Below are 25,201 nucleotides of genomic sequence, written 5' to 3'. Positions count from 1 at the left end.
TACTGCAATAATCATACAAAATAAAGTGCTTCTATGAGCAGTACAACATGCCCACTATATCAGTGGTCCCTTACTGCAATAATCATGCAAAGTACAACATGCCCACTATATCAGTGGTCCCTTACTGCAATAATCATAAAAAAATAAAGTGCTTCTATGAGCAGTACAACATGCCCACTATATCAGTGGTCCCTTACTGCAATAATCATGCAAAGTACAACATGCCCACTATATCAGTGGTCCCTTACTGCAATAATCATAACAAAATAAAGTGCTTATATGAGCAGTACAACATGCCCACTATATCAGTGGTCCCTTACTGCAATAATCATACAAAATACACAATATAAATAAAATAAAGTTCACAGTCAAAATAAACATAAAAACCAAAACAAAATTACTTCTTGTAAAACTTCTTGGAGTGGTACTTGTGAAAACACGCTCCTCCATGCATGGGCACACCACAGGCTTTGCACAAATAGCGTGTCTCATGCCGCTTACCCCCAACGCTGCAAACCCGACACACCTTTTGGGGCAACACTTTTTTGCCCGTTCTGGGAATTTTGATCAGCTCGTGGTCTCCAAGATTCACATGGAGCCTGCTGCCAGGGTCTTGGCGTGGTTGGCGTGGTGTAGCCTGGCTAATAAGCCAGACTAATATCACACAACACTGTCGCGGTATATCAGTCTGGGCTGGCTCCACTTGGATTTCATTTCCCGGGGAACATTTTCTCTTTGACGCAATTGGTCAGAGCTACTGTCAGTCAAAAGTCTCAAGCATTGAACGTCACTGTACCAAAGCCCGCCCATATTGCATACCGTGTCCCGATTGGTCCGACCTGTTCTCGATTGTAGGAAAGAGGCGTGCTACTGAGCCTCGCCAGACCGAAATCCGCTGGTAGGCAACTTTTTTTTGCCAACGGCTGATTCGGTCTGGTTTATTAACCAGGCTAGGCGTGGTGCCCTTGGCCTAGGGGCTCCCCCCACTGCACCCACCTGCTCCCCCCCCACTGACCTTCGGGCCCTAGGGGCTTCCTCCCCCCCCACTGCACCCAGCTGCTCTCCCACCTGCTCTCCCCCCACTGCACCCACCTGATCCTCCCCCACTGCACCCACCTGATCCTCCCCCACTGCACCCACCTGATCCTCCCCCACTGCACCCACCTGATCCTCCCCCACTGCACCCACCTGATCCACCCCCACATCCCGCAAGTTGCCCCATGACTTCACGATGCTGAGAAGGAATGGCAACAGACACTTGGCTTCCCCCTTTTTGGCATCTTTGTAGAGGACGAATGCATTGTACATAGCAATGGAGAACATATACATCACAAACTTTTTATACCACTTCATCGTTCTCCGGGTAAAGGGATAGAACGATATCATCTGGTCTAAACGGTCGACCCCATTCATGTACTTATTGTACTCTGCAATGGATGCAGGCTTGATCAGCTCTCGTCTGACCGCCTTCCCTTTTTCCCTCTCCAGGACTCTGACCATTTCATGTGTGTGCATGGTAGACACAACCTTGACAATTTTTTTGTCCCTCCAAGCAATGATCATGACCTTCTTGTTATGGCGCATGATGGACTCTCCAGGTGCCAGCTTCTTGATGGTGGCATCTCTGATTACTGGAGGTTCTCCCCGGTTCTTTCTAAGAGTCCCACAAACGTGTGTTCCCAACCCTCTGAGATGGTTACACATTTTGACACTGTTGTAATAGTTGTCCATATAAAGTCGATAACCCTGATGTGTCAAGTCAGCCATTAGGTGTTCTACTGTGGGAATCAATTGGGACTTTTCCCCTACATAAGGTTTGAGGCTATAACAGTAACCTGTCTTGCTGTCACAGAGAATATACGACTTCAGGCCGTATTTTATTGGCTTCTGAGGGTTGTAAACCCTGAAGGCCAGTCTCCCCCTCCAGAGCATCATTCCTTCATCTATAGAGATGTTCTCTGTAGGCGTCAACATCTCCTTGAACTTGGCCAACAAATAGTCCAACACTGGCCTCACCTTATAAAGCCTGTCCGCTTCGTTCCCTGCCCCATTCTCCGAGAAGTGGATGAACCGCAACAGCAACTGGAAGCGGTCACGGGACATTGTCTTGTTGAAGAAGGGGGTGGAAAGCACCTCGTCCATGCTCCAGTACAACTCCAGCCTGGGCAATATGTGGATACCGGTCAGGAAGTACAGGGCGAAGAAGTTCTTGAGCTCCGTCAGGGTGACCTCTCTCCACTTCCACACTCTCGAGTGGACCACCTCGGCAGGGACCTACAATTTACAAAAATAAGTCACAAAAAATAAATAAAAAATAAAGTAAAATAAAATAAAATAAAATAAAATAAAATAAAATAAAATAAAATAAAATAAAATAAAATAAAATAAAATAAAATAAAATAAAATAAAATAAAATAAAATAAAATAAAATAAAATAAATAAAAAAAACAAAAAATCACACCCTTGTGAAGTGAGTGGTGCAGGAATGCGGTCAGGGGGCCGGCCCGGTTCCGGCGAGCCGCCCCTTGTCCGAAATGGTTGAGAAATGACAGAGTTACCGTGTGGCGCGGACAAACCCAGGGACACACATAGCTGTCTATAGGAGTGGTTGAATCACTGCACCACTCAAAAAAAAAGAAAGTGGTGCTCAATTTTCTAGTAAGTATACACTATAGAATGCCATGTTTACATAATATGCCATCTAAATTACATAATTTTACCTTAGCTATACACAGCTCAGCATACAGGTTGGTTTGCACCACGATGTCCGACAGCATCTCATCGGTCAGGAAGAGCTGGAAGAACTGGATGGGATCACTGTCGGCTGTCAGCTGTCCATAAAAAGCACCTGGGGAGCCGGTGAAGGGGATGTGGGGGGGTTCCCAGCCAACATCCGACCACTCTGCCTCAGCTGGACTGTCACCATCTACATTATAAATACATATACAAAATTACCATAAAATACATTGTTTTTATTTGTGTGGTATTGTATACATTTGCTGATATGCTCACTCTTTTTACTCTGTAAACCTGTGATGTGACAATAAACCTGATTATCAAAATAAGTCTCACCCAGCTCGCTGGCAACAGGATCTGCAGAACTGGTTGTGGGCTGTTCCTCATCGCCAGCATCCAGGAGAAGCAGCATGTCTGAAATGTAGATCAATTCAGGCATTTAGGTCCAAGCACATGTAGTTAGCCTTCATTTACTGTACTGTCATAAAGTAAAAGTACTGTCATAGTAAATTTACATTTATAATCAAATGTGCTGCATAGTAAACTAGGATCACATGCAGAACTCACCCAAACCAGCAGCAGCATCATCAATGGGTGATGGCTGTGATGGCTGTGATGGCTGCTCATCAGATTCAGATATGGCTGAAATGAAATCCCATATCAAAATATGTACATCAAATCAATTATATCTAAGTGACTTACAATAAGCACAGATATAAAATGCATATATTGTTAGCCTGCATAGAATGTCAGTACAAGAGTACATGTGTTTGCATTGTGAAATTGAATTTACATTGTACTTGAATGTGGTGCGTAGTAAACTGGTATCACATGCTAAACTCACCCCATCCGTGTGAAACGGCAGCAGCAGCCCCGAGTAGTGGCTGTGATGACGGGTCATCAGAATCAGATATGGCTGAAATAAAAATCACAGTAAAATATCAAATATGTACATCATTTTATCAATTCTATCGAAGCGACTTACAATAAGCACAGATATCAAATGCAGATATTGTTAGCCTGCATAGAATGTCAGTACAATAGTACATGTGTTTGCATTGTGAAATTGAATTTACATTGTACTGGATGTGGTGCATAGTAAACTAGGATCACATTCTAAACTCACCCCATCCGTGTGAAACGGCAGCAGCAGCAGCACTGGTTGAAGGCCGGTGGTCATCATCAGACAGGGCTGAAATGAAATCACAGTAACATATCAAAATGTGTACATGAAATCTATTGTATCATATCGACTTAGTGTTATTATATGGCCTCAGCTGCCTGACTCATGTCATGGTTATTATGGTTTGCATGCAAACCATGATAACCATGACAGAATGAGCAGGAACACGCATGCATATCATATCATCATGTACATACAGTCAGTCCCTCTGATACAGTAGTGATGTCGTCATATCATACAGTACATAGTCAGTCCCCTGATGCAGTAGTGATGTCATCATATCATATTGTACATAGTCAGTCCTTCTGATGCAGTAGACAATCATGTCATGGTTATCAATATGCTTATGCAGAAATGCTGTCACTGAGTCAGGCAGCTGAGGCCATATAATAACACTAAGTCGATAAGGACAGAATGAGCAGGAACACGCATGCACATCATATCATACAGTACATATATAGTGCTATAATCTAAGTGTTTGAACATTTAGAAAATGCTGTTCTCATACCTCCATGGGGTGCCTGGGCAAACTCATCCATGTCATCGTCTGACCACGCGTCTCTAACCCACTCGCCTGGGTCTGACTCTGACCCTGACCTGTCTGAAAACGTAATCAATATTACAATGTATTCATAATATATATAATTGATTCATCTAGACTACACACATTCTTTCATCATTATGGGATAAGGGACATGATGCAGCTACAGTATAACGCACGCCAACAATACATTCGATATTTTCGTCTTATAATTGATTCAGATGCAACAGGGTCTCCTCTCCCAGTGGGATACACTTACAGTAGATTAGAAAGTACAGTAACAAAACGCGATTCAGTATTAGCTTAGTAGGTAGCACAGTAGACTAACGTCTACAGTAAAATTGCAAATTGGAGGTTCTTACCGCCTTCTTCGGCAAACTGAGCGAGGTCCTCTCTAGTCGGATTCCACTCATCATGGAGGTCGACGAGCTCCTCTTCCTCCTGATCACTTTCTCCCGGGGAGAGAGCGTCGGGGGACGGGGGACGAGATGCAGCGGCGGCCGCTGCTGCGACTCGAGAACTCCGCCGAGGTGGCGGCGCCACAACGCTGGTTGCTTGCCCACGTTGTGTACTGGTCCCAGGACACAACGTAGCCTGATCCAGGCTGAGCCCAGCCTGGATCGGATCGTTCTCCTCCTCGAAAGCAGAGGCCTCTTCTTCCGAGTCAGTCTCGTCCTCGACCTTGTTCTTGAGAAGCCAAGCCGCGATCGAGGATTGACCAGGGAGGGGAACGGGGCGTTTAGGAGGCATGTCGCAAAATGGCGACAAGACGCGGGGACAGGGGAAATGGGAGACAAGAGACAAACAGTAAACTAACACTACACTTGACTAGACTGACGAAACAAAACACTCAACACTGAACACTGATCCAAACTAAATAACTAAATCCTACTGCTACTACTAACTGAAATCTAACTGGAAACTCTAACTGGAAACTCTAACTGGGGGGGAAAAAAACTAACGTGTGGCCTATACTAACTAAACGGACGGACTAAACAACTAAACTATAACTATATAATAAACTAATCTATTACTATCTACTACTAATACTACCACTAAAGACTACTACTACTACTACTACTACTAAATCGGACGGCTATACTCTAAATGCTACTATAAATCGCGAAATCAACTCAACTGCTCTGCTCAAAATACGTATGCTTTGTCTCAATGACTCTCCAACTCCCACAGCAAAATCGAGGTATCCGGGACTTTTTATAAGTTTTGGTTTGATCACGTGACCGGGTCTTTGAAGGTGCGATCGGAGCTACTTTATATATTGTCCGGGTGCATAGAAAGTTGAATGAAAGTATTCTATAAAAAAGTGATTGAAACGTATGGATACGTGGTTCGCACCCGACGTTTGATTAATTGATAACGTATTGATACGCGATTCGCGTCGGCTGTGTTAATACCTGATAGTCCGGGAGCAGAAGATTTTTGGCTGAACGTGGTTTCGTCAGTAAAAGTTTTTGTCTCAACTGATTCTTGTAGCTTGGGGTCACCTCTTAATAATTCAAGAGGGTGCCTAGTGATATCCCTAGGGCATTTTTTGTTATTAACCCCTTAATCCCCTAAACACAAAAACTTCATCCAACGTAGAGTTTTATGGCATTTCATGCAAAATACTTGGTCTAAATGCATCAAATTTGCTTTCTACAGTGTTTATGAAAGTGGATATACACAACGTATTTGATTTATGATTAATGCATTATTAATTAATGCTTATTAACCCCTTCATGCCCAAAAATCCCCAAATTCCTGGAGAATCAGGTATTAATTCATAGAAAAGGGTATGTACACATGTGAGCCGGTGGAAATTTAGATGCTTTTTGGTTTATGTGATTTTCATGATTTGCTTTCATGATATTACCTACGTGAACCTTGCTGTTGAGCTGTGAATGTAGAGTGCCCCGGACCAGATGAACTGGCGTCTATTTTATTCTGTTTCAGTGACTACAAGAGGCGTAGAAGAGTACCCCCTTCCCTGACTGCCTGCACAACCTCCCCTTGCTATTTTGCACATTGCTATTTTGAACATTGTTCTCCGGACCTTTTTAATTGTTTTGTTTGTTTTGGTTAGGATTTTAGTTAGTTAGTTATATAGGATGTGTTAGGGTTTTAGGCTTAGGGTGTTTTTATCATTGTATTTTCATTTGGCCATTTTAGCGTGCCCCTGTATAAGGCAAATACAATTATTGTTGTAAACCCCCACTTTAATCCGGTCTCAGTCTTTCTATAGTTTTCCTTAATTTATTGCTTTTTTTTAAACTGGTTTTAATATCGAACCTGAGTGTCCTTTTATTGTTGCGAGTCAGAGTTCCCTTGACTCTTTTAATCCAAGGGTGGCGTAGTTCGGCTACAGATGGTTTTAAATGAGTCTCACACTGTGTTTCTCATAAAATTCTTGTGACTTAAACGGCCACACGTCACACACATACAGATGCTTTTCCCGGTTTTAATGGTTACAGTCTCTTGTGTACCTTGTGGCCGGTCCATTTGACGCGTCTGTGCAGGTCAAATAGTTGTGAAGGCCAATACAGGCATTCACAATACCTCCGGCCTTCTCAGGGGTACACGGCAATGCCCCGCCAAGGATCCGCCATCTCGCTGCCAAGATGCCAAACGTGTTCTCAATCCGCCCACGAGCACGTGAGTGACGATAGTTGTACACACTCTGTGCCTCTGTCAGCTGACGACCTGTACATAACAGATGTAAACAAATGCCATGGGTTATGTACATTAATGTCACTTTAAACGTGAAAACAGACTGCGCTGCTGTCTAGTCGTGTTCAAACCATTGTGATGTTGCATTACCTACGTTTACTGGGGACCCCCTGGAAATCCCCCAAGGGCCCCGGGGGGTCCACGGACCCCGAATTGAAAACCACTGCCCTCTCTCATGTTCATCAGAAGAGAGCTCGTTTGGTTCCGCTCAGGTCCAGTCCCATGTAAACAGATCTGCAAGCAGACAAGCTTTAAATTAATTGATTACACGGGACCATAAGGGAAACCCCAGGAGTCCCCAGGACATTGTGTTGTAATCCTCTTAGTCTAAATGTCTTGTCTAAACTGTACCTCTGTGCTGTTTACCTTTATGGCTGATAAAGTAATCAATCAATCAATCAATCAATCAATCAATCATTTTGAGAGACAGTGCTTTTCTAGCACAGCTTAAGAGCTGCCCCGCCTCCTTGGCGGGGAGATGCTGAGATGCAGGCAGACTTGGGGGATTGGGGGGTAGAGGAGTTGAACGGACGCTGAACGGATGTTAGGCCGGCCACCCTCCCCCTCCCAATATTCTCGTACTGATGACGCCCATGCTCTCCGTCTCTGGCAGGAGCTTTCTGGAGGGCAGCGTGCTGGGAAACGGCGCCCTGCTCGGGGCTGAAGAGCTGGACCGCTACTTCCCGGACAGGAGGGTGGGCGTCTACATAGCCACGTGGAACATGCAGGGAGAGAAGGTACGAGACAGGGAGGGTGGGCGTCTACATACATGTGACTGTGAGCTTGTAGATGAGCTATTTTCAGCATGCAACCAAGTGTAAAATGATTTATACTGCATCTCTTGTCCACTAGTCACGTCCTAACATTTTAGTCTAGTTTTTATTTGTTGACGAAATTGTCAATATATGTTGAGGGGAAACTGGACGCAGTTGATCACCGTAATCAATTGTTATTAAAAAAGGCATTATAAGGCGTCATCGGCACCGAGGTACATACAAAAATAGCCGTCAAAAGGCAAACTCGCCGATGGGTGAGTTAATTGCCCAGCCCTACTCTGTGGCTATTTGTTGAAGCACATCTGGTCCATCCTGGCACATGTGGGGTTCCAAACTAACTGCGATTGTATTTTCAATCAGGGGCTTCCAAAGAACCTAGATGACCTGCTGCTTCCCACCGACTCTGACTTCGCACAAGACTTTTACATTGTCGGTGTCCAGGAAGGCTGTCCAGACAGGTAGGCCACAGTGCAAAAAAGGGGGTTCATATGAGGATATGAGGACAATTCTCTTTGTCCTCGCAAGATAAATTGTTTTTTGATTAAAAAAATGATTTTTATATATAAAATATTGCTTTCGGGAAGAAACCACCTAACTCCATTTTTGAGGTTTTTGATTCATTTTTCTCCTTAAATCACTGCTACACACCGTCTGTGTGTTGGTTAAAAATATAATCAAAATATATTGAACCAGCCTGGGCCGTGGCTCAGCGGTCCAGGCACCTTGGCTGGTAATCCAGTCTGGCAGTGTGCCGTGGGTTCGACTTCCGATCCCGACGGCCTTTACTGCATGTCTTCCCCCCATCTCTCTCCACATTTCCTGTCAGCCTACTGTCTGTCCCTCCATAAAAAATATAAGTGCTGGAGTGACCGAGTGTGAGTGAGCAAGTGGCCGAGACTTTCTTCATCTCATTTAAATATAAAAACTTTGAAATTAAGGCCTACTTCAGCATCAAAGAAATTAAATTGAATTACATTTTTTTAAGAGTGAAGAGAGCCTACTGTCACATACATATACATATACATTCCAGCAGTCCAAATATTATTAAATTAAATTTCAGAATGGTAGACCTGAGGCCTACCATTGCGTGGCACATCTATGCACGGAATGTCTATGTTCACAGGCTTCATGTGCTGCCTAGAGGGCAACTGAGCATGTGCAACACCATGTGGAAACCACGGCCATTATCCGTAGTCGGGTTGCGGGGGCAACAGCTCCACCAGAGAGCTCCATGCAGACGTCCCTCTCCAGAGCAACGTTAGTAACTTAATTCTGGGGGATCCCGAGGCGTTCCCAGACCATTTTGGAGATATCAGATATGTGATCCCTCCATCTGATCCTGGTCTGCCCGGGGGTCTCCTTCCAGTTGGATATGCATCGAGGACCTCCTTAGGGGAGACGCTCAAGAGGCATCCTAATTGCACTCTGTATTCTATGAAGGGATTGTTGGTGCTTTTTACATTATGTTCTGAGAAAATGTTCTCGAGTGACCAGATTCTGGGAGATGGTTGCCTCATTCAGCTGTCAAAAGTCAAATGAGCATAATAATTTATAGCTGTGAAAACATTTAAGTGGAAACCACCCCATTTACAATCCACTTTTGTTGGTATGCAATCATTCTGTGACTGTGAACATCAAAGGTTTCAGTTTTTTTGGTTTATTTGCACCTGGATACAATTGTGTGTCTCCTCAGCCATGAACTCTGAAGCCTCAACTGTTTGGTGGTTGAATATCATGTTTGACAAGTAGTTGGGTTGCTTCTGGTGCCAGTTCAGCATAATCAGCACATGGTCGAACTTTCATTTATTATGCTTGTTGGTCACCTATCCCTATGGAAAATATGGCTTAACTGAAAAGTCTCTGACTGCGGCCTGCTGGAAGGTGATGTATTGAACAGGAGAAGCCCTCCATACTTACCCCAACCTTAATAACACCAAACGCATGAATAAATAATAACTAATCAAACTAACCACACAATAATAGTGACTAATCTTAATTAATTTGAAATAATTAAAGTCCTGCTTGTGAGAATAAGGTACATGGGCAGGGCTGAAGTCAAACCAACCATGCCTTGCCTCAGATTGCAGTCAGGAGTACTTGCTTTAGCTTGTACTACACTAAAAACAAGTACAAATGCTGTGCTTAAAACCGTTTATATGACGTAGTACAGTGAGACCCACAATGCATTATGCAAACATGATATACACAAACACATACACAGATAGAACACACATTTATTATCTTCCATGCTAATCAGGTGTATTTTCAATGTCAGTGGAACCAATTGTATAGGCTGAAGAATGAGTTCTGGCGATGGTTCTCTTTGAAACATGTTGGATGGGGGGGAAGGGAATATTTAAAAGAAACTACTAAACATTGAGGTCAGTTCTAAATCTATACATTAGCTTATTCAAAAGGGGTAATTTTACATAAGGTAAATGGTGCATTTATATAGTGCTTTTATCCAAGCGCTTTACATAGCATTACATTCACATACATTCATACACCGATGGCGGAGGAAACCATGCAAGGCACCAACCTGCACATCAGGAGCAATTTGGGGTTCAGAGTCTTGCTCAAGGACACTTCAACACTAACTCTGTCGAACTGATGTGTTGAACATAGCGTTTATAGTACTGTACCTATGTAAAGTAAATGAACAACACTTTCCAACCTACTTTTAGGGTTATTCATTGTGATAATAAATCTCTCCAGATAGATAGAGATAGAGTTTTTATTAAAGTGTCCTACATCATACGATGCCCAGCCCACACGGGCTTACAAGACACTCACAAAATTGTACATATATAATGATACATATACACAAATAGACAGTTACTCATGGATACATCGTTCTCCAACGTAACTGCCATGCCTTCTCTATGAATTTTCCAAAAACAAAAACTTCATTACTGAACAACCAATTTAACATAAAACACTCAGACATAACAAATGGAATTAAACATTAAGCTATAATTATTTAAGGGGGGGTGTTAACAGATGATTGCATAGTATTTAAAATAACAGATAATTAGGTAATTTTGATTAGATAAGTTTAGATAGACTCAAATCCTCGCACTGCACATATAGAACAGGAACACAATGAGCAATCGATGTGCAAATGGGAACATTCTTCACATGATGATGGCCGCATTACTGTGTATCACAAGGATAGCTGTATTCTGTCTCCTTGTTGTCACCTGCGTGATACAAAAACACCTGTTAGCGTGTTTGGAGCAACAGGAAATGCATTTCAGACGAATAACAGTCTTTATCCATCATGTATAAATGTGGAGGGGTCAGAATAAACTATGGACTTAGGCTGTTATTCGTCTCAACTGATTAGTCTAATAAACTGAAATAATAATAACAGTAAAACTTTAGATGAGAGAAAAGGTTTTCTAATGGTTTCAAATCTTTTCATGTCAAGGACCCCCAAATGAATGCGTATTTGACCATATGGACCCACATCAGAAATGTATGCCAGGGACGCCCATACATGATTTGTGTTGTTAAAATGCTTAAATGTGTTAGCATGTCACATTGCATACAGTTGAAGATCAGCAATTAGCCCTTCACTAAGTCCCTCCCCAACCCATCCTTCTCCAATAGGCACATTAGCGGTGAAGAAAGCTTGACCTGCATAGCAACCGTTGCTAAACTATTTGGATTGGCATTGGACAATCACTTTTTGAGGTGGGATTTAGTGAAGGGCTAAAGGCCCATTCATAGTTTGGATTTTCGGTGGTGAGGTGACCACCGGAGCTGATATAACGTTGAGTGGTGGTGAGTAAAAACAGAGAGACGTGCTGGAGCGGTGGCGGTGGTTTGCTCTTCACCGCGGCTCGTGACGTCATGTTGTAGTTCGGTGGTCACCTAACCACCGAAAATCCAGACTATGTATGAGCCTTAATTGTTTTTGTACATTGAATCCTGAGAAAAGGAGGAGCACTGTTGTGTAGTGTAGTGTTGTAGTCTATTGCAGATAGCCACAGGAGAGGTTGTGTAACACTGTACTGTACATGTACTCACTTGGCTGGTAGTAATCATAGATCTTGACCAGTGCTGGCTTCAGGTTCTGAACTGAGACTTCCTGTACGACCTCTAAGACGTGGTTGATGGCCATTCCTTTTGTTAACTGTTGGCAGAAATGTAGATTATCAAGAGCATGTTCCTACAGTATTTAAATTAGCCTCCTGTAAGGTTATTTATAGCCAAGGTTAGATTTTTACCCTTGGAGTTAAAGGTGGTCTGATTTGTATTGAACATTAATGTGTTCTAGGGCATTCACTTTTACTTGTTGCCTAGTTTACTAGTCGACTAGTTGTTTAACCACCTATTATGTTTATTTTGGAAATAAATATCTGTACATTTAAAAACTGTGTACATTGGTGACTATAACTATAATCTACCTGATCTTGAGGCCTACAAAATCGGGGGGAAAAATAAATATTTTTTATAAATATATATTTTTTTCTTATCAACTAGTCAACTAGTACCAACAAGGTCGACTAGTAAACTAGTCAACTAGTTGCTTAATGCCCTAAGTGTGTTCAATACAAAAGCTGGTCTCTCACCTCTTTGAAATACATGATGACGTGGTCGTCCTTTTGCTCTACACGATCCACCAGCAGCGCCTCTTTCAGCTGTGAAGAAACCATCAAATTGAACTGGTTATCTGTGAACTCTGCACTCAAATAGAAACATGTACAAAATACTGTTAAAAGCTTTTCACACTAAACAGAACAGCCATGCTGGAGACAGTGTGGCCACAAGAGAGCGGGCCACGCTCATATATTCTGGACTTGTCCTCAAATTCAGAAATACTGGCAGGATATCCACTCCACCTTGGAGACCATTCTGTGTTTTGAGATACCTCTGACTTGTTCCTTCTTATTGCTGGGAAATATCCCTGAAGAGTTTCTAATGCATGATAAATATTTAATCAAGATCCTCTTAGCAACAAGTAAGAAAGCGATCACACAACGCTGGTACCAACAGGACCCACCAACGAAAGAACATTGGATGGACATTACTGAGGAACTGTACATTCATACTTAGACTACAAGAGGATAAGTTCTATAAAAAGTGGGATCTCTTCTCTCAGCCTAACGATAATGCAAGAGGATTTCAATGAATGTATCTTGTAATATGAAAAATGCAGCTTTGTCTTTTGTTTTTTTGTTTTTGTCTTCCTATTTTTGTTATTTTTTTTCATATTGTCTTTGTTTTGTTTTGTTGTCTGTCTTTTCATCAATAAAAATTAAGTAAAAAAAAAAAAAAAGGTTTTCACACTCAGGCAAAAAATGTTTACAATAACTCACCTTTTTCAAAGACTCTGGGTCTGGGATGAATCCAGAAAGCATCGTTACATCAACTAACACCATGTTTGTTGTTGCTTCATTTCCAGTATATCTGTAGGTATAAAATATTTTACAAGAATCTACAAGAATTCACAACATCTCATTTTTGGTATATTCTGTTGTAACGTGAACTATTTCATATTTAGTATGAATTTATTGTTTATGTTTGTTGTGTATGAAATCATGTGTCATTGACATGGCTGTATTGTCTGTGTCTACAGGTGATCCTTACAGGCTTTGTAGTTTCAGAGTCATTGTCCGTCTCAGAGAGTTGCAGTCGGCCTCAGGTGTGACCTTGATGGACAAACTGCTTTCCTCAACTGGTGTTGGGATGTTGTAGTTAAGAGACATCTGAGGAAACATATAGAGTTTAGAGTTTCATTTGTACAATCAGATTCGAAGAGTAAAGTGGCATTTCTTACATCATTACAACTACTCAAGTCATGTAGAATAAGTGCATTTGTTGACTGGGCTCCGATGGTCCGAAGGAAGGAACATGACAGAACATTTTGTCACATATACAGCATCACATATACAGTACAGACGCCCCAGAGCCACAGGAGGCATCTATCTTTCTATGCCTATGCATATACCCATAGCATACTGTATACCACAATCCAGTAGACTGTGGTATAATGCTGCTACAAAGTATTGTTACAGGGCATCCGTTGATCCGACATACCAGTGGTCCGCCATGCGTGGCTGGTTAAGACCAGAGCCATCTAATAAAAGAGTTACGATATTGAGGGGGCAGACACCGAGCGCTCGAGCGCCTGAACTGAGACAAGCTGGAGTTGGAAATAAATTGTTTTCAACGAGGGCGGCGCAAATAAGAGCTATTTTAAGCATGTGTGCAACAACTGTTTTAAAGCATTGTACACAGTAACAACTTAAATCTCTTTAATGTTTATGTTGTACGATTACTACAAAACAATCTAAAATAAAGGGATTTAAGATCAATAAAGCTGGGCTGTTGCCTGAGTCCAATGCATTTCTGCCTACTTCCGGTCCGGTCCCAGTTGGTTGTCCCCATTCTCAATAGAAGTCTATGTATAGTCTATGTATTGGTCTATGTATTGGACTGAAGCCCCATGAAGTGAACGCAGTTTGCGTAACTCTGTCTATATCTAAGGCTCTGGTTAAGACTGTTAGTACATCGGACCAAAGATATGCACCCCACATTGGTGTCTTTATCAAACTGTGATTCCATTACAACCCTGTAGTCTATCAAGGTCACAATGACATTACTTATGACATTTGAACAGATAGTGAGCTGACCTGTGCTGAGACACATGCAGTGCCCTTAACCTCCAGGCTGTACTTCCCCGTCACGTCCTGCAGCGCCCTCTCCTGGTAAAGCAGTCTGTTGCTCTGATCCACCTGGAAGACTTGGTCACCCTTGGAGGATTTGACCGTCACAGTGCTGGAGCCCTCTTGGGTGAAGACCAGAGTGGAGTAGCGAGCCAGAGCCTGAAGAGCCACTACTGTGTCCTACAAAGCACACAAACCACCAGCTGAAATAGGTGCTGTCTGGTGATACATGTAATAATAATAAACTGTATTTATATAGCATGGGGCATGACATAATCTAGATTCTAGACGGACCAGTAAAGCATGCAGACTATAATAACAGGGACGAAAAGGAGTTACAGTACATGAAACATGAGAGAAAGACCAGTAAGGGTCTTGAGTGGTTCAAACTCAAAGGTGCCTATATCGAACACACCCAGTGCCACACTCCTCCCGACCGATAGGGGCAAGTAGTTGAAACTTGAAAGCCAATGGCAAAAAAAACAGCTCGGATAAAAAGACATTTTATTAAACAACGCGGAATGCAGCAATGCTAATCGCTGTACCAGCAAACATGTCTAACACCAGTGGCCCATGTGGTGAGTATGTGGTGAGTATGTACACGTTTTCAGTGTAAATGTAGCGATCGCGTAAAACAGGGGTTCTCAAAGTTTTTGGCCGGGGACCCCCGGAAATGCTTTGGCAATGTCTCGGGACCCCCGCCCCGCCCCCTCCCGACCCCCAATATAAATTGACTGCTACAATAACCTTAAACCATTTTGGGCGGGAACCCCTTTTGGTGTTTTAAGCATTGTTATAATTTAGCTATTGAAAAATAGCAGATCTACAAGCTCATAGCGTGCCACCCAAGGGGGCAGGCAGGCTTTCCAACGTTGAAGCTCTAGGTCCTAGTGGTAGGACGAGGGACTACAGGCGGACCCGTGGATTCATGACCGGGAAACCCCGTGCAGCTGGGCTTTAACGTTGAGCGCTCGGTTGCCCTACGTCACTCAGGACCTCAAAGTTGAGGTCCTGGGAGGGACTTCCGGCAGTCTTCCGGGTGCTTCAAAACGCCACTGAGCAACTTCCACTGACATGAATAGCTGGGGGGGCGGAGCTTCGCGCTAGTTCAGTCTCTATTATATATATACTCTATGGTGCCACCGAGTGGCGCGCTACGAGCTTGTAGGTCTGCTATTTTTGAAAAATCGTGAAAATAAAATGTATTTCTTTATTTTTTTAATATAATTTGGGGACCCCCTAAAATAATTTGGCGACCCCCCGAGGGGTCGCGACCGACGGGTTGAGAACCCCTGGCGTAAAACAGGCGGAAGTTAAGCCATGACGCTCGTGAAGTACGAGCGTCATGTGAACCATGGCTACTGTAGGACATATATTTGAGCAGTACCTGTGTGGAGGAGAAGCCACCGTAGGAGTTCTGCTGGCTGGCCAACCACCTCACGATGCGAGCAGCATAACCCAGGTCTGCAGCGCTAGGGTCAGGGCTGGCAAGCTTGGCCAGCAGCACGTAGGAGGTGATCTCTACGGACAGAGAGGCCGAAGTCTCGTTGGAGGTCTGAGACCAATGCAGGAAACCTCCTGGGGATCCAACAAACAAAACAAGCATTCGTCAAATCAACCTTCATGCACAGTAACAATATACAGCAGTAATAATTTATTTGTGCTAAAAAAGTGGATTTTGTTTTGTCATTCCATTCATTTTCAACATTTTACTCTGTCATTAATATACCTTAGAGCTGTTGTGTGGAAATAATAAAAAAAGTCCCCCAATTCTGTGTTTCCTAGAACTGTAATTATGAAAAAAAATCATTAACATGGTGAAACACATCTTGATGATGTCATCAAGATGTGTTTCACCATGTTAATGATTTCTCTCTAGCTCTAAGGTATATTAATGATATAGTAAAATGTTGAAAATGAGTGGAATGCCCCTTTAACTATCTCATTTTATGTGATCTAAATGCATCCGTCTTTTTCTATCTCACCATCTTGTGATGCAATCTTGTCCAGGTGCTGTAGGAGTAGTGCACGTGTCTCCGTGTCTCCCGCCAGAGAGAAGACGTAGGCCAGCAGAGCTGTAGTGTAGGTGTTGGTCTTCATGGACACATCGATGGCCTCCCTCAGGCAAGACAGGCTTTTCACCACAGGATCCTACAGAGAGACACAGACAGGCATTACATACAAAGTATTGCTTTTTAGGGGCAGAATTTGTGAAAATAGCAACTCACAATACATTGTGAACTTGAGCCCTTTCAAAACGTTTGCACAACACTGTCATACAATGACGTATGTGAATGTGAAGCACAGATGAGCTTTTTGATTGATTGATTGAAATATGTATTAACAGTTTGCAGAATTACAGTACATTTCAAGCACAAAAGACTGTTAACTGTGAGCGGACGACCCAATTAAGCATTACACTTGTTTACAAGAGGGTCCACCTTGTTCAATTCATCAAAACCTTTAGAGACGTACAAATAGACACTTCTATATAGTCAAAGAACAGAACAGGAATTCATCATAAAGGAGGTAAAAAGGGAAAAGAAACATATACAGTGAGGGGGAAAAGGGGTGGGGATATTGTGGGTTCTAACTGAGATTAGCATACTGTATGTGTAGGCATGTCACCTCCTGGAAGCTGGAAGAGATGACTTACTGAATGTGTAGGCATGAGACGACTTACTGAATGTGTAGGCATGAGACGACTTACTGAATGTGTAGGCATGAGATGACTTACTGAATGTGTAGGCATGAGACGACTTACTGAATGTGTACTGTAGGCATGAGATGACTTACTGAATGTGTAGGCATGAGATGACTTACTGAATGTGTAGGCATGAGACGACTTACTGAATGTGTAGGCATGAGACGACTTACTGAATGTGTAGGCATGAGACGACTTACTGAATGTGTAGGCATGAGATGACTTACTGAATGTGTAGGCATGAGACGACTTACTGAATGTGTAGGCATGAGATGACTTACTGAATGTGTAGGCATGAGATGACTTACTGAATGTGTAGGCATGAGACGACTTACTGAATGTGTAGGCATGAGATGACTTACTGAATGTGTAGGCATGAGACGACTTACTGAATGTGTAGGCATGAGATGACTTACTGAATGTGTAGGCATGAGACGACTTACTGAATGTGTAGGCATGAGATGACTTACTGAATGTGTAGGCATGAGATGACTTACTGAATGTGTAGGCATGAGACGACTTACTGAATGTGTAGGCATGAGACGACTTACTGAATGTGTAGGCATGAGATGACTTACTGAATGTGTAGGCATGAGATTACTTACTGAATGTGTAGGCATGAGATGACTTACTGAATGTGTAGGCATGAGACGACTTACTGAATGTGTAGGCATGAGATGACTTACTGAATGTGTAGGCATGAGATGACTTACTGAATGTGTAGGCATGAGACGACTTACTGAATGTGTAGGCATGAGACGACTTACTGAATGTGTAGGCATGAGATGACTTACTGAATGTGTAGGCATGAGATTACTTACTGAATGTGTAGGCATGAGACGACTTACTGAATGTGTAGGCATGAGATGACTTACTGAATGTGTAGGCATGAGATTACTTACTGAATGTGTAGGCATGAGACGACTTACTGAATGTGTAGGCATGAGATTACTTACTGAATGTGTAGGCATGAGACGACTTACTGAATGTGTAGGCATGAGATGACTTACTGAATGTGTAGGCATGAGATGACTTACTGAATGTGTACTGTAGGCATGAGATGACTTACTGAATGTGTAGGCATGAGATGACTTACTGAATGTGTAGGCATGAGATTACTTACTGAATGTGACAAATTCATCTCCAGGAACGAAGCAGTGATGTAAGCACTGAGAGTCACTTCATCAGACACTCCACCCTGCATTGAAAACACATTTACATATGGTTGCTGTCGGGAGGACACCACCTACAGTAACACCTATAAGTCTGTGTGTTGGTTAAGAAAATATTGAACCAATGAAAAGTAGAAAAAAGCACTTCAGACAAAACCTCTTAACTTCATTGGACCCTCAAACTATCTGCTAAAGCAGCTAACTCCACCACCTCTCCCCCTCTCATGCAAGTAATTGATAATCTACTGTATAAGTCATACCAATACCAATACCAACCATCAAACAACTTTGATGAGGCAGTATTGCTTTGATTTCAAAATAAAGCAAGTAATAAAAGGTTTTCTTAATTTCCTGAAAAATGTATATTTTTCATTTCCTGAAAAATGAAAATTTTTGGGTTTTGTGATTTCTTCCGACACTGCAGCAGAGATATATTATTCCCCAATACCTCTTCTCTCAATATGATATTATTAAGGTGATACACTAATTATTTACACTGTGTGTACAATATACCTAATCCCTCCTCACTCGTACCTTCATTCTGTTGTTGAAGAGTTTTCCAGATTGTTCAAAACAGCCGTTGCCCTGCTGTTTACTCTCCAGCCAGGCCTTTGATTGTTCTATGTTGGACTGGTCGATGAAGACGAAAGACTTCGCTTGGACAAAAACTCTCAGTACAAATGCAGTCAACCTGATGATGGACAATCACACGTTTACTATATTATGTAATGCTCAAGTTGTATGTGCATTTGGACATTTGAGTCCATAAATGTGCATTTGACGGGCCACCCACACACCCATTAGGCATTCATTATACAGGATTCTCACCAAGTGTTCCCTGGTCCAGTTCCAAACGTGCTGTAGGATCCATAATGCTTGTAGTTTAGTTGCCTCTGGTAGCCTGCATGTAGTTTACTTCATGGTTATTGTTAAAGTCCTGGGTTTAGTTTACTTCATGGTAATTATATAAAGTCATGTTAAAATACTTAGGAAGGAAAACACACAACATTGTGGGCGAGCTATGCTGTGTTGAAGGGTGATGATAAGAGACAAATATCATCTCCAAAATGTTGTAGGTATAGATTGCTGACATCACACTCTGGAAGTAAGTTGATAATTGACATCAGAGCCATAGAGAAACAGAGTTACGTTCACTTCAGCCAGTCCAATGGTCGCTATTCTACATAATTGGCGAAATGTTAGGCGAAGAGTGACAATGTCCTGGACCTGGACCGGAAGTTGGCAGAAATGCACTGGACTCAGGCAACAGCCCACTGTACAATCACTGTACAATACTCACTGTACAATACTTTAAAACAGTTGATATTTTTTAAATTGCTGATATTTGCGCCGCCCTCGTTGAAAACAATGAATTTCAAACTCCAGCTTGTCACTCTCCAGGCTGCATGAACAGCGCTCGAGCGCTCAGTTTCCTGCCCCCTCAATGTCGTAAACTCTGTCTTACTATCTCTATGGCTCTGGTTGACATATTCTTCCATAAACTAATGAAAACAATCCAGATAAAGGAGAGTTTGACTCACCGCCGACCAGGAAGGGAAGGGCCTTCTCCTTGATGGCCGCTGTCAGCTGGTTTGTGTTCTTCAGGTATTCCAGGATGTAGATGTTGGGAGCTAAGAGCGCCATATTCTGTTCCCCACATCCATACGGCATCTTCAGCAGTCCATCCAGGTTCTTCATGGCACGGCCCAGGATGTCGCCTGTCGTCAAAGAGAGAGAGAGAGAGAGGCTGTTAGACTGATTATTATTTCTGTAATCCATTTTTCACCCGGTGCCAATTGCCTAAACTGTAATCCTGGGTGCTATTCTCCCTCTGCCAACATGGGGAGAACCCCGAACTGAGCTCCTGCTTCCTTCAATGCACGAGGGAGTGAGCAGGCTGCTTCTCTTATCACCTGACAGGGGAGAGTTTCTCCGGTAGGACGTAGCGCATGGAAGTAGTTATTCCAGGGGGGGGCAGTAGAGACCACACACACACATGCACGCACGCTATATATACACAAGGACAACTTGTTGAGACAGACAGCAGGACACTATGAAGGAGACACTGTAGGAGAGACATACAATAGGACAGATGAAAGGGAGACAGCATAGGAGTGACAGACAGTAGCTGAGACTTAGTTGCAATGACGTGAGGTCGTTGACATAATGTCATCCGGTCGTTGAGATGGACAGACGTGTTTCGTCTCGCTCCTGCGCCAAGTCACAGAATGTTGACAAAAAAGCGCATTTTCTCGCTCATTTTCTTTTCATACTCCTGTGGATTATGGATTTCTACTCCAATTCACCCTGGTTCTACCATCACGTGGATATGAGGAAAATTGATTACGAGAACAACACCAGCGTAAACAACGAAGAACACAGCACGTTCTATCTCCTCGGCAACAACAACAATGGATCGACCGGTAAACATCTCGGACACGGCGCGGCTGGAATCCACGCACTGTTAACCTGCAATCCGGCCAAAAGAAACAAACCCCTACTTGGCAAGATCGACAGACGCCTGTTCTGTTGTATATTCTTGTTAATGGCAGGAGACATCCAACCCAATCCTGGCCCTGTAATCACTAGACTTCAGGCGAAGAAACAAACTTGCCTGATGATCACGGACGCAAGGACAACAAAGGAGACGGTCGCGGCCACACAGCCAACTCAAGATACGGGCACGGAGCCGCCTTGGGGATCCATCGCAAGGACAACGCATGAGACGGTCACGGCCACACAGCCAACTCAAGATACGGGCACGGAGCCGCCTTGGGGATCCATCGCAAGGACAACGCATGAGACGGTCACGGCCACACAGCCAACTCAAGGTACGGGCACGGAGCCGTCTTGGGGACCCAACGCAGATCTTACATCGGCGGCAGTCGAGGCAAAAGACACGGACAACACCACCATCTACAGGCGTGAAGAGTCTCCACATCCAACCAAGGGGGACAACGAGGCTGGAGACGGACACCGTGATACTTTACCTGCTATTTCTGCTGTTTCTCCGGTCGACACCATGGCTCAATCGGCCCCACCAGAGCCCTCAACAAACCTGGACGAGGGACCCCATCCCCCACTCCCGCCACCCCACGACGACCCCCACGCACCCCCCACCCTCCCCCCACGGCAACCCGCGGCTTCTACAGACATCAACAATGGCCCTCCGCTCCCCTACTTCGCAATGGAGGAGATAAGCACCATAGTCAGAGCCAACGGACTTCATATCTTTCACCTGAATGTCAACAGCCTTGGACCCAAAATGGCTGAAATCAGGCATATGTTTCAATGCGGTAAGGCGAACATCATTAGCTTCTCTGAAACCAAACTTGATGAGTCAACCAAAGACCCAGAAGTTGAAATAGAGAACTATTCTTTGATCAGAAACGACAGAAACAGGCATGGTGGTGGCGTGTGTATGTATATTCACAAAGACACTGAATATGTTACTCGTACTGACTTACAGCATGATGAAATTGAAACTGTGTGGGTTGAATTAATTTTCAAAAAAGCTAAATCAGTATTAGTGGGCACCGTCTACAGACCGCCTGACCAACATGGGTTCTATGATATACTTGAGGGGTGCTTAGCTGAGGAGGAATGTGTAGAGAAAATCCTGATTGGCGACTACAATACAGACATGCAACGAAAGGAAGCACCTGTGTTTAAGTCATTCAGTAAGTTCTGTGATCTACATAGTGTCAGTCAGCTAATTACCCAACCCACTAGAGTGTGTGATTCTACTCAAACTGTCATTGATCTCATTCTGTCCTCGGACAAATCCAGAATCTCCAAGAAAGGGGTTATTGTATGTGGGCTTAGTGATCATTTTATGATATTCTGTACCCGCAAAATACAAAAACTTAAGACCGGCTGCCACAAAACAGTCATATCAAGGGACCTCAAAACCTACTCTAGTGAGGTCTTTAACCAAGTATTGGAGAGTCTGGATTGGTCCGATGAGCTTAAAAGCACACATGTCGAAGAAGCTTGGCTTGGCTTCAAAACCAAATTTACATCAGTACTGAACAACATGGCTCCTTTGAGAACCACCAGGGGCAAAACCCGCTCGGAACCATGGATGAATTCGGACATACTGGCTGCAATGAAAGCCAGAGACAAAAAATGCTCTGAAGTTCTAAAATGCAAGTCAAAGCTAGCCAAGCGCTTCGACAGTGTTCGCCAAGCTCGTTTGAACAACCTAAATACACAACGAATCAAACTACGAAACAGTGTAACTGCCATGACCAAATCAGCTAAAAGTAACTTCATTAATGATAAAGCTCAGGAAAACAAAAACAATCCTCATGAGCTCTGGAAGCTACTAAACAATCAACTAAGCTATGGTCAGAAACTAAAAACCAGATTTTCGAACATAAACATCAAATCTGACAACACTCTCATCACTGACAACCTTGATGTGGCCAACTACTTGAATATCTTCTTTACAAACATATCAACAACTCTGGTTAACAAACTGCCCTCCCACTCTGGGCTCTTTGGTGTAGAGCACATTACAACCTTCTACAAAAACCTAGGTGTTTGTAAAGACGATTTTAAACTAGTTATGGTAACAACTGATGAGGTAATTAAGAAACTGAGTGCCCTCCAACCCCACAAGGCCACAGGCCATGACAACATTCCCTCCAAATTTCTCAGAGACTCAGCCATCTCTATAGCTCCAATCATCACCCACATAGTAAACCTCTCCATCAAACAGGGACAGGTCCCCCAAGATTTCAAACTGGCCAAAGTAACCCCCTTGCACAAGAAAGGGAGTAAATTAGACCCCGGCAACTACCGCCCTATTTCTATTCTTAGTTCCATCTCGAAAGTGATGGAAAAAATAGTCTATGAACAGGTTGAAAAGTATCTTGCCACTAATAAATTATTGTACGAGTTCCAATCTGGCTTCAGAACATCCCACTCCACTGACACATGCCTCCTCTATTTGAGCGACCACATCAAACAAGAGGTGGACGCTGGCAAATACTGCGGCATGGTCATGCTGGACCTCCAAAAGGCTTTTGACACCGTGAACCACTCCATACTGGTTAACAAGCTAAAAGCAATTGGTTTCGATAGCACATCAGTGAGCTGGATGCAATCCTACCTGGAGGGGAGAGAACAGATGGTGGAAGTGAACGGAACACTGTCCCCCCCCTCCCAGTGAGCTGTGGCGTTCCACAAGGAAGCATACTAGGGCCTCTACTGTTCCTAATATATGTAAACGACATGACTTCAGCCTGTGACTGCAACTTGTTCCTGTTCGCAGATGACTCAGCACTGCTGGTCTCGGACAGGGACAAACTGCAGGTTGAAAATGCCCTCAGCTCTGAACTCGGTAGAATCTGCACCTGGCTCGCTGATAACAAACTATCTTTACACCTGGGAAAAACTGAATCCATTCTCTTTGGCTCTATTAGTAATCTCAGCAAGGCAAATGGCTTCTTGGTTAGAGTGGGTGACAATGTTATCACACGTAAAGATGAAATTACCTACCTAGGTTCCATCCTGGAGGCTAATCTTTCCGGTGATAAAATGGCCACCAACGTAATCAAAAAAGTCAACCATAGAACAAGATTCCTCTACAGGATCTCCTCACTGGTCAACAAAAACACCTTGAAGACCTTAACAGGAGCCCTTGTACAGGGTTTCTTTGACTATGCATGCACCTCCTGGTACCACAGCACCTCAAAGGCCCTTAAAACCAGGCTCCAGACTTCCCAAAACAAACTGGTCAGGCTCCTACTTGATCTAGCCCCCCGAACCCACCTCACCCCTGCCCACTTCGACAGGCTGGAATGGCTTAGGGTCGACGACAGAGTACAGCATCTTGCAATGGGTCTGGTCCACAAGATTCGATACACCACCAAGATACCCATGTACCTGTCTAGATACTTCCTTAATGTTAACGAAGTCCACACCCACAACACCAGAGGGAGTGCAACGAACCATGTACAACCCAGATTCGGCACAAACAAGGGACTAAATTCTTTTCGCTCCTATGCCACCAAAATGTGGAACGCCCTACCAACTGTCATTAAGACATGCGAATCCCTTGACTCCTTCAAAACCGCTCTCAAAGGGCACCTACGGATGGCTGCAATTCGAAACTGGCCCCCGTAAAATCTGATTCCCCCCCCGCCCCCCCCTTTTTTCCCCTCACTGTATATATTTCTTTTCCCTTTTTACCTCCTTTTTGATGAATTATTTTTTGATGAATTCCTGTTCTGTCTATAGAAGTGTCTATTTGTACGTCTCTAAATGTTTTGATGATTTGAACATGGTGGACCCTGTTGGAAACAAGTGTAATGCTTAATTGGGTCGTCCACTCACAGTTAACAGCCTTTGTATTGAGTTTGTGCTTGAAATGTACTGTAATTCTGCAAACTGTTAATAAATTCTTCAATCAATCAATCAATCAAAAGGTTTGAATCTTGCTTGTAAACTATGTCACAGGTAATCTCCTTTCTCTAACCCGTCCTTCCCCACTGTAGTTCGTGATGAAGACGAAATGCACTAAATGCAAAAGAGCAGAAAACACAAGTCTATATTTACCCAGGACGGATACAGAAGAACGGGCAGATCCCAAAATCACGTTATCAGGGAGTTGGAGCTGGGTTTCCTCTGTCATTGTCTCTCCTAGACAGAGAAACACATGAACATGATAGAGACATGAAAT

General features: G+C 43.3%; 1 protein-coding gene across 1 annotated transcript in view; it reads right to left on the bottom strand.

Moving 5' to 3' along the window:
- Window positions 1-10,972: 10,972 nt before the first annotated feature.
- The window catches only part of LOC306941938 (alpha-2-macroglobulin-like), a gene marked incomplete at its 5' end in the record, with an annotated part of 61,504 nt that continues 47,275 nt past the window's right edge, over window positions 10,973-25,201 (bottom strand). Inside the window, 14 exons of the mRNA XM_079527576.1 lie at window positions 10,973-11,163; window positions 11,996-12,101; window positions 12,541-12,609; window positions 13,288-13,378; window positions 13,559-13,677; window positions 14,605-14,817; window positions 16,025-16,215; window positions 16,623-16,788; window positions 18,465-18,539; window positions 19,048-19,204; window positions 19,342-19,414; window positions 20,055-20,231; window positions 20,427-20,468; window positions 25,078-25,161. Coding sequence (XP_079383702.1) covers window positions 11,117-11,163; window positions 11,996-12,101; window positions 12,541-12,609; window positions 13,288-13,378; window positions 13,559-13,677; window positions 14,605-14,817; window positions 16,025-16,215; window positions 16,623-16,788; window positions 18,465-18,539; window positions 19,048-19,204; window positions 19,342-19,414; window positions 20,055-20,231; window positions 20,427-20,468; window positions 25,078-25,161 — 1,610 coding nt within the window. The 3' untranslated portion in view covers window positions 10,973-11,116. The remainder of the gene's footprint in view (window positions 11,164-11,995; window positions 12,102-12,540; window positions 12,610-13,287; window positions 13,379-13,558; window positions 13,678-14,604; window positions 14,818-16,024; window positions 16,216-16,622; window positions 16,789-18,464; window positions 18,540-19,047; window positions 19,205-19,341; window positions 19,415-20,054; window positions 20,232-20,426; window positions 20,469-25,077; window positions 25,162-25,201) is intronic.

This window comes from Electrona antarctica (assembly GCF_951216825.1).
Source record: "Electrona antarctica genome assembly, chromosome: 18".
Classification (NCBI taxonomy): Eukaryota; Metazoa; Chordata; class Actinopteri; order Myctophiformes; family Myctophidae; genus Electrona; species Electrona antarctica.
This window is presented reverse-complemented; position numbering and strand designations above follow the sequence as displayed.